The sequence below is a fragment of the Sminthopsis crassicaudata genome, chromosome 1, assembly GCF_048593235.1.
Source record: "Sminthopsis crassicaudata isolate SCR6 chromosome 1, ASM4859323v1, whole genome shotgun sequence".
NCBI lineage: Eukaryota > Metazoa > Chordata > Mammalia > Dasyuromorphia > Dasyuridae > Sminthopsis > Sminthopsis crassicaudata.
The window spans coordinates 267,909,981-267,926,495 of NC_133617.1; the positions used below are offsets into that span (position 1 = coordinate 267,909,981).

General features: G+C 34.6%; 1 protein-coding gene across 11 annotated transcripts in view; it reads left to right on the top strand.

The window, feature by feature from the left end:
- CHD7 (chromodomain helicase DNA binding protein 7) overlaps window positions 1-16,515 on the top strand; it is a 224,135-nt gene that overhangs the window by 172,494 nt on the left and 35,126 nt on the right. For all 11 annotated transcript variants that reach the window (XM_074278743.1, XM_074278751.1, XM_074278753.1 and 8 more), the window contains 3 exons: window positions 4,477-4,653; window positions 10,690-10,833; window positions 13,586-13,841. In XM_074278743.1, the coding sequence (XP_074134844.1) occupies window positions 4,477-4,653; window positions 10,690-10,833; window positions 13,586-13,841 (577 nt within the window). The remainder of the gene's footprint in view (window positions 1-4,476; window positions 4,654-10,689; window positions 10,834-13,585; window positions 13,842-16,515) is intronic.

Consider the following 16,515-nt stretch of genomic DNA (forward strand, 5'->3'; position numbering starts at 1 on the left):
TCCAAATTAAGAATAAGCTCTGTGTGTGACCAAGGCTTTTTTTTTTTTTTTTTTTTCCGCAAGCACATTGGAATTATCTTTGATCATTGTATTGATTGATTAGAGTAGCCAAATCTTTTACAATTGATCATCATTATGGTAGTGCTGTTATTGTGCCAAATGATCTTCTGGTTCTTCTCTCATCCTTTTGTCTCAGTTCTTATAGGACTTGTCATGTTGTTGGGTTTTTCCTAGAAACCACTTCCCTCATCATTTCTTACAGCATAATAGGTCTCCATCACAATCATATGTTCACATGCCACATCTTGTTCAACTATTCCTCAATTGATGAGCATCCTTTCAATTTCCAATTCTTCACCATCACAAAAAGCTTCTGTAAATATTTTTGTACTCATGAGTCTTTTTCCTTTTGAAGTACAGACCTAGTATTTCTGGGTCACAGGGTTTATACAATTTCATAGCCCTTTGGGTATAGTTGCAAATTGTTCTCCAGAATGGCTGAATCAATTTACAATTAAACCAACAATATATTGATGCATTTATTTTTCTTTATTTCCTCTAGCATTTGCCATTTGTGATAGATGTGAAGTGGTACCTCAGAGATCTCTTGATTTCCATTTCCAATCATTAGGGAATTAGACCACTTTTTTTTTTTGATATAACTATTTTTTGATTTCTTACTCTGAAAATTGTTTGTATCCTTTGATCATTTATCAATTGGGAAATGAGTTATAAAATTGACTCAGTTACCTGTATATTTGAGAAATGAGGCCTATATCAGATAAACTTTCTGTGAAAATATTACTTCAGTGTCTATGGAATTTTTTTTTTCCTGAGGCAATTGGGGTTAAGTGACTTGCCCAGGGTCACACAGCTAGAAAGTGTTAAGTGTCTCAGGCCAGATTTCAACTCAGGTCCTCCTGACTTCAGAACAGGTGCTCTATCCACTGCTCCACCTAGCTGCCCCTGACACCATAAAAGATATGGTATCTTTTAGCAAAATATAATTTTCCTGTTTATCCCTTTTAATTAAGTCTATTAATGGCCTTTGCTTTGTTTGAGATAGTGAGTGCCACCCCTGCCTTTCTTAACTTCAGCTGAAACATAATAGATTCTGTTCCAGTTGTTTATTTTGACTCTCTATATGTCTTAGATTCTGTTCCAATTGTTTATTTTGACTCTCTATATGTCTTTCTTTTTCCTGTGTGTCTCTTGTATTTTGATGCATTCTGATTTCTAATCCATTCAGCTATCTGCTTCCATTTTATGGGTGAGCTCCTCCCATTCATATTTACAGTCTTGATTTCTATGTATTTACCTTCAACCTATTTTCTTCTGTTTAAGCTGCTTCCTCTTTTTTCTTTTCCAAAGTCTGTCTGTTTTTGTCCACTGCCTCCCTTAATCCACCTTTATCCCTTTATCATCTCCTCCTTTCCCCCCTCCCCCCACTACATATCTCCTACCATCTTTTCCTTTCTATTTCTCTATCAGGTAAAATAAATGTTTATACTAAGTTGAGTGTGTGAGTATGTATATGTGTATTTATATACGTGTATATATCTATACATATATATACACAATACAAATATACTACCACCATTACTATCCTTTTCTCCCTCCATTATAAAAATTATTCCTTGCACACCTTTTATATTAAAAGGTTTTTCCCATTCTACCTCTTCCTTTCCCCATTTCTCAGACATTCTTCTTTCTCATTTCTTCACTTTTTTCTTTTAGATCATCCCAACATAATCAATTCATACTCAAATACTTTGTAAATGTGGATACCTACTAACTGCCCTAATAATAATACAGTTCATCTCTTAGGATTACTTTTTCATGTTTTCCTTTTTATTCTTCTTTTGAAACATGTTTGAATGTCAAATTTTCTATTTAGCTCTTGTGTTTTCATCAGGAATACTTGAAAATCCTTTATTTCATTAAATATAAAATATATAACAAAATATAAAAAAAGATGATATTCCATTTTGTTGGGTAGGTTATTCTTCATTATAATCACAGCTACTTTGCCTTCTGAAATATCAGATTTCAAGCCCTCTGCTCCTTTAATATAGAAGCTGCTACATCTTGTGTGATCTGGACTGCAGCTCCAAAATATTTAAATCATTTCTGACTGCTTGAAATGCTTGCTTTTTGACATAAGTGCTCTGATTTTTGGCTATGATATACCTGGGGATTTTCATTTGGGAATCTCTTTCAGGAGGTGTTCATAGATTCGGTGGATTTTTTCATTTGTATTTTACTCTCTGATATAAAATGTTGGGGCAGTTTTCCTTGACAATTTCTTTTAATTTGATATCTAGTGATTGTGAATTTTAGTGGTCTGATAATTCTTAAATTCTCTCTCTTCAGTCTAGTTTCCAGATCATTTGTTTTTCTGGTAAAATAGTTCACATCTTTTTCCTCTTCTTTTTTCATTGTTTTAACTTAATTTTATTGTTTCTTGATGTCTCATGGAATCATTAGTTTCTAGCCCAGTTGTAAGGTTTAAGAACTTATTTTCTCCAGTGATCTTTTGAACTTCTTTTTTCCATTTGACCAATTCCATTCTTTTCAGTTCTTCAGTAAATTTTTGTGTCTCCTTTTCCCCATTTGGCCTATTATTTATTTATTTATTTTTGCTGGCACAATTGGTGTTTAGTGACTTGCCCAGGGTCACACAGCTAGGAAGTGTTAGGTGTCTGAGATCAGATTTGAACTCAGGCCCTCCTAACTTCAGGGCTGGTGCTCTATCCACTGTGTCATCTAGCTGCTGTTTTGCTTTTTTAAGAAGTTTATTTCTTCACTGAATTTGTGTACTTCATTTTATCATTAGATCAATTCTGTTTTTTAAGGTGTTATTTTCTTCATTTTTATGCCTCTTTTATAATTCTCTTTTCATCATTTTCTTACACCACTTTCATTTCTTTTTCCCTCTAGCATTCATTTCTTTTTCTTTTTTAAATTCTTCCAGGAATTCTTGTTGGCTGTGGGTCTAATTAGCCTTTTTCTTTGAATTTCTGGTTGCAGCTTTCCTCTCCACAGTGTTGTCTTCTGAGATTATGTCTTGATCTTCCTTTCATGAGTAGTTTTTTTATGGTAAAATTATTTTTGTTGTTTGCTATTTTTTCCAACCTATTTCATTGACTTAGAATTTTAAGCTAAAGTAAGGCTCTGATCTTGGGGTGGGGAAGCATTATCCCAAGGCTTTCTTGTTTTTGTTCTTGTTCTTGTTCAGGCTTTCTTGTGCTGCTGTCTTCAGAGCTAGTTCTGGGGGTCTGCAAGTTTTCAGTGCTTTTCAAGGAGTTGTGTTCCAGGGAGAGGTGTGTTCAATTTTCTCATGGTTTACACTTTGGTGTTTATCCAGGAAAGGCCCCTGTTCCCCTGTAGCCATAAATACTCCTGGCCGTTGAAATGAGACCCGGTCTCCCAATGCCGCAATTATTAATGCTCCTCTCTACAACTCAATCCAGGGCCTCTGTTCCCTTGTAATTGACTGTAAGCACTCCCTTCTTGGAACTTCAACCTAGATCTGTGTGTGGGTAATAGAGTTGCCAGTCAGCAACATCTGCTCTCAGTGTTAGCAAAGAGTCCCTGATAATCTTTTTCTGACCAATTGGCCAACTCTCTTATACTGTCTTAGGGTGGAGAGTTCCCAGAGCTGTTGCTACAGCTTCTATAGTGGCCACCTCCAAGGCTTGCACTTTGAACTGGCTCCAACCCCAATGTCACAGACTTGTCCTGCTAACCCCCTAACTTGTCTATGCTTGGGAAAATGATTCACGCTGACCTTTGGCTTGTTCTGACACTTTAAAATTTTATTTAAGGAGTTATTTTAACATTATTTGGAGGGGAATGTTGGGAGAGTTCATCTGAGTTGCTGCCTATATTTTACCATCTTGACTCCTCTCCAATATAATCTTAGAATTGGAAGGGATCTCAGAGGTTGACAGTGAAAAGAAAGCATATAGGCTAATCTTTAAATATGAAGAAGCAAAGGAAAGAATTGATAGAGTATTTGTTTGGACTAAAAGGAATCCTTGCTCTTAAGCTACTAAAGTCTTGATTTCTGACCATGTCCTTTGAAACCTTTGTCCTTGACCCTTCACCACAGGAATCATCTCTGGTGACTTGGAGCTGGAGGAAACTATATAGTAACTAGGAGGGAAGGAGAGATATATTAGTAGCATCTGAAATGTGTACTTTGAATGGATTTTTCTCCTAGAAATATTGTTAGGCACAATGTTAGTATAGTTCTTTGTTTCAAATACATTATGAAACAAATTCGTTTTTGTGATTGAGTTGGGGAAATGCATAGTTTTGTTCCGTGTAGGGAAGTGAGTTACATGTTGCAGACAATGAATTTTTGCAACATAACCTGTTTCTAAGTGGGGGCTGCTTATTCTTAAAACATCGTATTTAATCTGTTTTATTAAACTGCAAGTTACTGTATTAAATAAATACTCTCATTAACAGGGTCGAGTTATAAAGGGGTCATACAAGTTTCATGCCATCATTACTACATTTGAGATGATCTTAACTGATTGTCCTGAGCTGCGGAACATTCCATGGCGCTGTGTAGTCATTGATGAAGCCCATAGGCTGAAGAATAGGAATTGTAAACTGTTGGAGGGACTTAAAATGATGGACCTGGTAAGTATCATCTAGTGTCACCATCCTTTCATATAGAATAAAATTTGCTCTTATTAGTGATTACTGCACATGTGTGTGACTAAAAACTACTAACATCATGAATAGGAATCAGGAGATTCAGGTTGAGGCTGTGACTTTGGTTTGTGATTACTCTGTTTACAGAATCTACTGATGGTTGTGATTAAGCCACTGACTGTGGCAGTGAGTCTGATCTTCTATTTAAAAAAAAAAAAAAAAAATTCTTGCTCTTTCTGGTTGTGTGATTTGGCAATGGCAGCTATAATTTCCCAAGAGACCATAGAATATTGTAGGCAGTATGGCAGCATGGAAAGAGTACTGGCTAACTATCCAGAAGAGCTATTACCCATGAGACTTTGGACACTCCCTAGTCATCAGTTTCTGAACCTATAAAATCAAGGAGTTGGACAAGTTTGCTTATGACATTTTGTTTTGTTGGAGTTCCCCCCAGCTCTAAATGTATGATAAAAATGTGAACTTGTGTTACATTGAAACTAATGTTTAATATTTATTTCCCTAAGTTAACTTTTTTTTAATATAAAATTGATTTTTAAAAAACTTGGGAAGTAATCATATTTTCTTAGTTTTGTATTCTTCACAATAGATAAATGTTGATAGAAGAAAATATTCTACAAATCTCCTGAATTACCCTCCTGGACACTGAGTCTATTAAGATCTAAAAGGAAGACGATAAAAAAATCTACCATTCTTTCTATATGTGGGAGTGGGGCAGAGAGGGGAGATATATGTGTAACTTTTACCCCTTTTTTTCTTTCCTTTCCCTTTCTTTATCTTCCCTTTCTATCAAACTCAGATAATTTTTTTCCCTTTATAAGTTAATAGCTTTAATTTGAATTCCTTGGTTTCTGTGTAGTAATAGTAGTCTCAAATTGTTGATGCTCAGTTTTAGCAAGCCAATGTAATTTTCCTTTCTTTTTTTTTTTTTTTTTAAGAAGAATGCTCTTTATTTCATTATATATATATTTTTTATAATATTATCCCTTGTATTCATTTTTCCAAATTATCCTCCCCTCCCTCTATTCCCTCCCCCCGATGACAGGCAATCCCATACATTTTACATGTGTTACAATATAGTCTAGGTACAATACATGTGTGTGAATATCATTTTCTTGTTGCACAATAAACATTAGATTCCGAAGGTACATGCAACCTGGGCAGACAGATATTAGTGCTAACAATTTACATTCACTTCCCAGTGTTTCTTCTCTGGATGTAGCTACCTCTGTCCATCATTGATCAACTGGAAGTGAGTTGGTTTTTCTTTATGTTGAAGTTTCCATTTCCATCAGAATATATCCTCATACAGCATTGTTGTTGAAGTGTACAGTGATCTTCTGGTTCTGCTCATTTCACTCAGCATCAGTTGATTTAAGTCTCGCCAGGCCTCTCTGTATTCCTCCTGCTGGTCATTTCTTACAGAGCAATAATATTCCATAACCTTCATATACCATAATTTACCCAACCATTCTCCAACTGATGGACATCCATTCATCTTCCAATTTCTAGCTACAACAAAAAGAGCTGCCACAAACATTTTGGCACATATATGTCTCTTTCCGCTCTTTAGTATTTCTTTGGGATATAATCCCAGTAGTAGCGCTGCTGGGTCAAAGGGTATGCACAGTTTGTTAACTTTTTGGGCATAATTCCAGATTGCTCTCCAGAATGGCTGGATTCTTTCGCAACTCCACCAACAATGTATCAGTGTCCCAGTTTTCCCACAGCCCCTCCAACATTCATCATTATTTGTTCCTGTCATCTTAGCCAATCTGACAGGTGTGTAGTGGTATCTCAGAGTTGTCTTAATTTCCATTTCTCTGATCAGTAGTGATTTGGAACACTCTTTCATGTGAGTGGATATAGTTTCAATTTCTTCCTCTGAGAATTGTCTGTTCATATCCTTTGACCATTTATCAATTGGAGAATGGTTCGGTTTCTTATAAATTAGGGTCAGTTCTCTATATATTTCGGAAATGAGACCTTTGTCAGAACCTTTGTTTTTAAAAATATTTTCCCAATTTGTTACTTCCTTTCTAATCTTGTTTGCATTAGTATTATTTGTACAGACACTTTTTAGTTTGATGTAATCAAAATCTTCTATTTTGTGATCAATAATGATCTCTAGTTCTCCTCTGGTCATAAATTCCTTCCTCCTCCACAAGTCTGAGAGGTAGATTATCCTCTGTTCCTCTAATCGTAATTTTCCTTTCTAAAAGTGTCTTTGATTCCTATGTTATTTACATCTGCTCCTTCCCAACCTCATCTCTTTTATTTTCTTCCATGATTCTACACATAGACACAAGTAGAAACAAACGATATTGTTGCTTCGTCTCCTTTTTGCAGAAAATCCAATCATGCTTAAAAGAGAAATGAGTATATGCATACTGGACTTAGTATGTAGTGTTATTGATAATTATGTCAGGTGTATATTTTTTATGCTTTTTAGTCATTTCAAAAATAGCCTACCAGATTGAGTAGCCCTATTCCATATGAAATTCTTTATCTTGAAAAAAACAATACAAAAGATATCTCTATATAGGTTGGTTGTTTCTTGGGTTTTTTTTTTCTCTCAGTGTGTGTGTCTGTTTTAATTAGATTATTTGGTGGCTATTTCAGTGTTGTGATGTAGGGAGAACTTCACAACATTCTTGTTGTTTTGAAAAAAAGGAAAGTTTGGAACTCCTGGAGGAAAAACATCTCTGGCCAAATATGAATGTGGTAAATTAAAAAGATATATATATATATATATATATATATATATATATTTAGAATGAATTTAGTGTCAGAAGCCCTGGGTTGAAATTTCTATATTTTACCATTTACTATTACTACTTATGTGACCTGGGGCAAGTGATTTAATCTCTTTTACTCTAATGTAAAATGAGGAGATGGAACTAGATACCCTCTTAAATTGCTTCCAACTCTCTATTTATAGAATCCATAAAGTCTTAGTTTGCATTATCAGTATCCTGGAATGTATACATCTTTTTGAAAGGATGCCTATTAATGTTAAATTTTTTTGTCACACTGGTACTCCCTCAAATATATATCCATTTATCCATGTTTACTAAATTGTCTAATTCTAAAATTATTTTTTCATGCTCAACATGATTAATTCTACTGTGAAATTTTCCTTTATCCCTATGTTTAATCATATACAGTTAGGTTTACTGATTTCCAGAACCCAATCTATTGCCACAAAGTAGATGAAGGAGTTTACAGGCACTGAGACTGAAATTCAGAGAAATCACTGGATTAGAAACTATAACTAAAATGATTTAATATTAATTAATGTACTGAGTATTACCCTGTAATAGTAAACAGTAATCTTGTTTTTCAGATAAGAAAGATGTATTTGAGTTTAGGGAGGAAATGACATCTTAAATAATCTCATTGTGTGAAATTAGACTCAAAAGATTTCAGTGACTTCAAAAGAACACACCTCCAGTTCTGAAAAGATCATTGCCAAATAGCAAAAAAAAAAAAACCCTCACTTAAAAACAGCTTAAAGCAACATTAAATCTATCTTCCCTGACCATTCTTCCCAACAGCAGGTCACAGTGCAAACAGTATGTGGTAGTTTTGAGATGACATCTCTTAGATTGCTATTTGCATTTATAGTAGGTATAGTGAACTGATGTCACCAAGACAGGTTTGACTAGAATGATACAAAATGAAGCAATTGCTCAAACAAAACAAAGACCACTAATATCTTTCACCTTCTCCCGCCTCCCATCCAAACGCCCCACTATCATGGACATAAACAACATGCCACCATTCAAGGAATATTCTAGTGTGCAATTTTTTTTTTTTTTTAAAGAAGACAAAACAATTCACATAGACTTTGAAAAGCAATGACTTTATCCTTATTTGTCACCGATGAGAAAGGAATATGGCAAAGATGGTAGTTCAATGATTCTATTATCTCACTTTCATTGTCAGGATGCTCTACACAAATAAAAGACTGCCAAAATGCAATTATATAAACATCATTCAACTCAAATTTATAAAGAATAGTGAAGTTCATGAGCCTGCTGACATACCTGCTGGCACAGTTTAGCTTAGAAGTGATAAGCCATATATACAAACTATATCTATTTCATGACATTTATATGATCATGTGTTAATAGTAAGTTATTTGGTCTTTCCCATCACTGTTTCAAAGCCCAGATTTATTCACCTTTCTACAAGTAACAAATATTGCTCAAACATCCCTGGTGGGGGGGAGAGAGACACACACACACACATATAGATATAGGAAAAGAACATATTTTGTTTTGTTTGTAATAATAATTTAAAAAAAGATATTAGGTTCTTTTCTGGAAGTATGAATTGACAACTCAAAAATTTACATCATACCATCATAAAAGTTACAGAAATGAACTTAGAAGCAATACTGAAGTTTTTATATCTCAGCAGTCTGTGATCTTACTCAAAAGATCCCTAGGACTTTGAGGAAAAACTGGATGACCCCTTGTCAAGTGGGTTGTCATGAGGATTCTTTTGAAGATAGGAATTGGACTAGATGGATGGCCACTCAAGCTTCTTCCAGCTCTGACATTTGGCAATTCTTTGAAAAATTATTCACTGAGTACAGTAGTGATTTTCCCAAAATCCTGTAAAAAGAATTGGGATCTATTTGCAATTCATAACACAAACAATTGAGTCATAAAATCTGAAAATGAGAAAATTCCATATTTTTAAGTCATGGGAGCCCTGCACAATAAAGGAAATAAGGAATAAAATGGATTCTTAGTAAAGCTAACATGCCCGTTGGTATCTATTACATTTTAGTCTGTATTTATTGGGCTTCTACAGTTACTTAGTATCCAAACATTGTTAGGTTTCAGGCTGCAAAATGATCTTTGTGAATCAATTTTTAAAGTTAAGACTAATGAGGCTCTTAAGTATGATCATATCTGTGTTATAACAGTTCTAATAATTGCAATACCACTTTTTTTATTTGAAATGAGTCAGGGAATGGGTGATAATAGGATGGTATGGGACATCTGTAAAGTAAGCTTTAAAAATCCCAGCTATAAACTATGGGTGCTTCAAATTGAGGATCTGTGTGAACATTAAGCATCATTTGATTATTATTTAGCTCCAATAACACATAACTTTTTACTTAGTAAGAAAAAACACCATCCAGATACCAAATCAATATCTTTTTTTCCCCAAATGTATGTCGAGATGACTGATAAATTACAAATTCTCTTATATTTTATAAAATTTGTTTTATCTTTTTATCCTCATGTATTTTTTTGTTCCCCCTTTTTTTCCTTCATGTATTTTCTCAATGGATGATTATGATTATTAATAATATAAATTTTTTTATGTTAAAAAGGAATCATGCTTGATAACCTAAGAAATTACTGGGAGAAAGGAACAATAGTTTTAATAAAAGTATAATTTCCCCCAAACATAAAGTTATTAGCTTGTGCTCATCTAATACATGGAGGCCAGAGAATTTAGAATAAGGTAGATCTCCTTGCCAGTTAGTAAATTTTCAAGCACAAATCTTCACATGTTGTAGTATGTTAGAAGAACACCTTTTGTCTCCGTGAGTCATGCAGGAAGGAGGTGGAGAAATGACAACTCATTGTGTTGAGCAGAAAGACAAGTCTGAAGCTAGGGATGTTAGCAAGAAATTTGATAGGGAGAGTGCATTGAGCCTTCTTAGGTCTAAAGTGCCATGTAAGTTAGACTTAATTCTCATTGGGTCATGTATTTGAAATCTAAGAAATTTTGGAGAGGCTTCATGTGTACTTGTTCCAGTCTATTCTTATTGAATGTAGGGATTATGTTTTTATGGTGTCTCCTCTTCCCTTTTATGCCCTCCCCCCATAGCACTTTTCTCCACTCATAGTAGGTTCTCAGATATTGACTGACTGATTGTAAAGAGTTAGGTAGAAAAATTTAGCTCTAGAAAGGATCTGATCTTAAGAAATAAAATTATGGTCACTTTAGTCAGCTATGTCTTTTGCTTTCTAATAGGAACACAAGGTGCTGCTGACTGGTACTCCATTACAGAATACAGTAGAAGAGCTCTTTAGCTTGCTTCATTTCTTAGAACCAACTCGCTTTCCTTCAGAAACCACTTTCATGCAAGAATTTGGTGATCTGAAAACAGAAGAGCAGGTATTTATCACTATATGGGAATTTATTTTATGATTTCACATGTATAATTAATGTGATATTGTTTGCCTTTTCAGTGGATGGGGAAAAGACAGAAGAGAAAGAGAATTGAAACTTGATTTTTAAAAAATGAATGTTAAAAATAGATAATGATTTTTAAAAGAAAGAAAGGTTTATGTTCTGACTTCACTTGTGTAATGGGTATTATATTGTTTGTATTCTCACTGGGTTTGGAAGGGGTATATGGATGGAGAATTTGGAACTAAAAATGAAAAAAATTGGGGGGGAATACCCTCAAATAAATAAATAAAATAAATGAATAGATAAATGGATGAATAAAAGTATATGCTATACCTCAATCCCTTTGTGGGTAGCAAAGGAGAGGGCAAGGCAGATTCATTTTATGTTTCATTAGTTTACCTGAACTTCCTCTGCTGTTCTTTTCTAGTTTTTTTTTTTTTCCCCATGGACAGCTTATTGTATAGGTTTATATTTGTGAGTGATGATGTAAAAATAAAAGATCAACAATTTAAAAAATAATTAGAAAGGTCTATGTCAAGAATATTAGTTATATCAATAATTTTCTCCATTTGAAATGGAAAAAATTCACATTCCCACGAATTTCATTCTTATATTAATTGATAAAATCATCATCATAAATATTATTTTATGTACTTTGCTGTTATTTAGTGATATCCTGAAGTGTGGAAAGTTATCTCCTTGATAGCCTATCTCCTAGCTTTTTCCTGTGCTACCAATTGCATCCACACATGAATAGGGTTTATCAATACCATCTCTAGCTCATCCAGTCCCAGGATGAGGAAGTGGCAGACTGACATTTTTCTGCAAGGTAAAGAACTTGGTGATATTTCACATCTGGCTGACCATAAGGAAATATACAGCTGCTTTAACCTCAGCTTACCAGACACTCTTAGGGCCCTGAGCTGTATTTCTAACACTTATTATTAAAATTACTGCTAACCCTAGATATTTTTTTCTGTATTTGTGTATACTCTAATAGAATACTCCCTAAAAGCTCTTAAGCAGATTTTTCATTTTTTTGGATTAAATACCTTGGAGTGGAGGTGGGGGAAGGTTTCTTGGCTCCTGAACTCCCTGAGTTTGCATTAATTGGTGGATCTGCTTTCTTTCCTCTTCAGTGATATTTTGTTTTCAAGGGTTATTGAGATTTTTAAGAACTATTTACTCCTATGCTAAATACTTCCACTATTAATTGAGTATGCATGGCATATAAAATGTTTCTTTATAATGTGAGCTGTCTATTCCTGGACTAGAATCTTGCTAACTCTGTTAACATTTTCTGCCTCATCTTCTACTGCTTTGGTCTCCTTTCCTCATCCACAACCCCCTCTCCCCATCTTTCTCTCCTGCTTTTCAGTTTATATTGTAGATCTGCCATATTCATTATATAATCTAAGACAGAACTGAAGATTTTGCAAAGGAACCAAATTATTGTGTATAGGGAAGGGGGCTGAATAAAAATACATGAACTTGTGAAACTTTTATGCTTGTCTCAAGTTTTGCAGATATCCCTAGTAGTTATTTTAAAATCTGATTTCTTGCATTCTTTAAAATCCTTTAAAATTTATTAAACTATCCACCATTTGCAAAATTACTGTGTAAGCTTTACTAAAAGTTCAAGTTCTGTTTGAGGTGAAATATATTGATCTTTAGTTTTTTCCTGGTGCCATTCAACTTTTGGTCTTTGGGTACCAAGGTTTGGGGGTAATGGTTAAATTATATACATCTAAGCATACAAAATACTTTTTCATCATCAATCAAATGGAAGAAAAGAAAGTAGGACTTTAGAAGTCACATGATTTCTCCCCCTTCCACCCATCTCCTCCTAGGTGCCTTAGCAATGACTAAGCAGCAGAGGAGAGATATGACTTGTGTCATTCTCATCGTAGGTACCTAGTTCCCCTTTGTGTGATCTTCAGTCTTAATTCCTAATATCACTGTGGCTAAAGACAAACAAAGGTCTTGATTGATGTTGGATTATTTTTTCTTACGTTATTAATATGTCGTAGGACTCAATTTCAGTTTAATTAAGTAAACATTAAGTACCTACTATATTTCCAGTCAGTGAGCTAAGAGTAAACTAAGCACTGGGGATATAAACAAGAAAAAATGTTTTTCCTTAAGTAGCTTACAATCTAATGGAAGAAGACAACACACAAAAAGAAGCTGAGAAGGCAATAGAAAGCAGGTGATTATCAAAGAGTACCTGGTGGAGGGGAAAAGGAGGAGCAATAGTTTTTCCATGGATTAAAGACTGAGAAGATATACTGATGGAAAATGAAATTCAGAACTTAACAGGAACCATATAGGGTCAACAAGCATTTCTTATGCACTCATTGCACTAGTCACTTTCCTAAATTCTGGGGATACAAAGAAAGGTTAAAGTATGGTCTTTGGGTACTTTCATTCAAATGGAGGAGACAATATGCAAGTGAACAGGATATATACAGAATAAATAGAAGAATTCTCAAGTGATGAAATCTTTTTGATGTGATGAATTGAACCATTCAATCTTCTTGGGTCTCAACTATAAAGAAGTTAATAGAAACTATTCCCTCAACAGAATAATTTGAAAGAATAGAGAAAGAAGAAAAATCACCTTCATATTATGGTAGACACCTTGTGTGCTCTTCAGTGTTTTCTCTTGGAATTGGTAGTTTTAATATGTGGGTTGAATCTTGTGTTTGTTTGTTTGTTTGTTTGTTTGTTTTAGGTGCAAAAGCTTCAAGCTATTCTGAAGCCAATGATGTTGAGACGCCTCAAGGAGGATGTGGAAAAGAATTTGGCCCCCAAAGAAGAAACTATTATTGAAGTTGAATTAACAAACATTCAAAAGAAATACTACCGTGCCATCCTGGAGAAGAATTTCACATTTCTCTCTAAAGGGGGTGGTCAGGCTAATGTCCCTAACCTTTTAAACACTATGATGGAATTGAGAAAATGCTGCAATCATCCATACCTTATTAATGGTAAGTCAGTCTGTTTTAAGTTTATTGGATTTTGGGCCAAAGTACATATACCTACTGAATAGTCTTAGCATTGTATAGTACATGGCTGATTTTAAATTACCTCTGAAAGACTGGCCCAAGCCCACCCCTGCCCATAGCTAGCCGTTCATGATTGCTGCAGACACAACTGAGACTGTAGCATAGCCTTTTAGTTCAAAAGATTAGTAGCTCCTCCTTCTTGAACATGATAGGGGGCTCAAAATGTTAAAGGGAGATCTTTGCCCTGATTAAATCAGAAGAATTGGGAAAAACATTGAAAAGAAGAAAGCATTGGAAAGAATGAACAGCTCTCTGTCTTTAAGCACTTTGTGTTTGCAATTTATACTTGAGGATTTCCTGTTGGTAAGAGGAATCATGATGAGAGGGACCTCTACAACATCTCTTTCCTGTGAATGAAGAGAAAACCTTGTGATTTTGATGTGAAACTATTTTATGCCAACTATTAATGACTTAATGGTAATTTTCTTCACTCACATGGTTTAGATAGAGGGTGACTATGTTATATAAAATTGTTCAGGTACCATTTTAACTGATTACTATGTGCAATGAATTCAAATTTTTTTCAATTGTCTGACTCCTTTGTGACCATATTTGGAGTTTTCTTGGCAAAGATAATGGAGTAGTTTGCCATTTTGTTCCCTAACTCATTTTATATATGAGAAGAGGTAAACAGTATTAAGTGACTTGCCCAGGATTATATAGATTTAAATTTACCTAGAGAAGGGATCTTCCCTAGGGGCAGTGCTCTATCCACTACACCACCTAGCTGCCATTATATGTGTAGTGTACTGAGAAATAAAAGACAAAAAGGATATAGCCCTGGCCCTCAGGGAGCCTTCTATCTAGGGAATAATAGGATTTTAGAAGTTACTTAAAGCTGAAGAAATTGAGGCTTAGAGAAATTAAGGGACTTCTCCAGTTTCATACTGGTAATAAATAGAAGAGCCAGGAAACTGTGACTTCAAAATCTTTTGCCTATACCGTCCTGTTTCCCTCAATAGTATATTCAAATGATTATACTAAAAGGTAAAATAGTTAAATAGTGTAAGAGAGACACAAATGAATTTAGGAAGTAGCATTTGAGTTATTTGAGACTTGAGATTTCAAAATGCAGATTGAGCTCAGGTAATCTGAAAGGGCGGGGGAGACTTTCAATTAAGACAGTGGAATGGAGAAAGTATGGCAAGTCTTTGGGAGCTAGCAAATATTACAGCTTGTCTCTGTGTTTGGAAACATATTGGGAGATAGTTTGGAAAAGATTACTTAGAGCCCAAAAATGAAATTCCTCAAATGGCAGGCACAAGAATTTGGGCCATAGCCATTTGGCAATGGAAATTTATTGAAAATTTTTGAGAAAACTGTTTTGTCAACTTTTTTCTTTTAAGTCTGTTTTTATTAAACTTTTATCCTTTAGGAAGTTTCATCGTGGATGGTAAGATACAGAGTAGATTAGGACAAGAATATGAATGTAGGTTAACCAATAAGGAACAGAATTAGAGTAGATCCAGGTAGAGATCCGGATCAAACTACAGTAGTCTGAAAAAAGATAAAATGTGTTCTTGAACTCACATAGATTGTAGAGGAGGAGAATCAGTGAAAAAACTCAGGGGAAATTGTCAACACGTTTTGGCATTTCTGTGTATGGCACGTACTAGTCCTCTTCTTCCTTTTCCTTTATCTTGAAACCTTTAGAGATGATCCCTTTACTTTTTTATTCCAATCTCTGATAATAATGCAGCCCTTCTTTACATATATTCTTTATCCCATACCCTTCTGTCTCTTTTGGCAGCTTGTTGTTGCAATCATCCTCTTTTTTTAGTATTCAATCTCTGTATCTACTGATTTCCTTCTTGCTACTTTTAAGTAAGCACAGCTTTCCCTTTTCCTTAAAAAACTTTTACTTGACCCTGCTATCATCCTGAAATTGACCTTTATATTTTTTATTTAAAGTGTTGAAAATATTAACATATATTGGACCACCTGCCATCTAGGGCAGGGGGTGGGGGAAAGGAAGGGAAAAGTTGGAACAGGTTTTGCAAAGGTTAATGTTGAAAAATTACCCGTGCATATGTTTTATAAATAAGAAGCTAAAATAATAATTTTTTTAAAAATAAAAAAATACTAGAAAAATATAAGGTTTAGAAAAGGCATCCATTGCAGCTATGTATAGTCTGACTTTTATCCTCGTCATTCAACTGAAACTACTCTCTAGAGATACCAGTATCTCTTAATAGCTAAATCCAGTAATTTTTTTTCCTTGATCTTTCTGCACCATTTAACATAATTGACCATTTTTTTCTGGATACTTTCTGAGCTTTTGTGATACTTTTCTGATTCTGTTTTTCCTCCTACTTGTCTAGCCAATGTCCTTTCCTGGATCTTCAGTTAATTGACAAGCATTTATTTAGCACTCTGTATGTGCCAGACATTGTGCTAGGTATTGAGGATTCTAAGTCAAATGTGAAATAATCCCTGTCCTTGAGAAGTTTGCAGTCTAATGTTGAGAGAGAATGAAATATGAGATTGAGGGGGAGTCAAAGAGGAAGAAATAGAACTAGCTGTTGGGGTGAACAGGAAAAGTCTCATGTAGAAGGTACACTCTATTGTGGATATCCCTCAACGATCCAACCTCAAA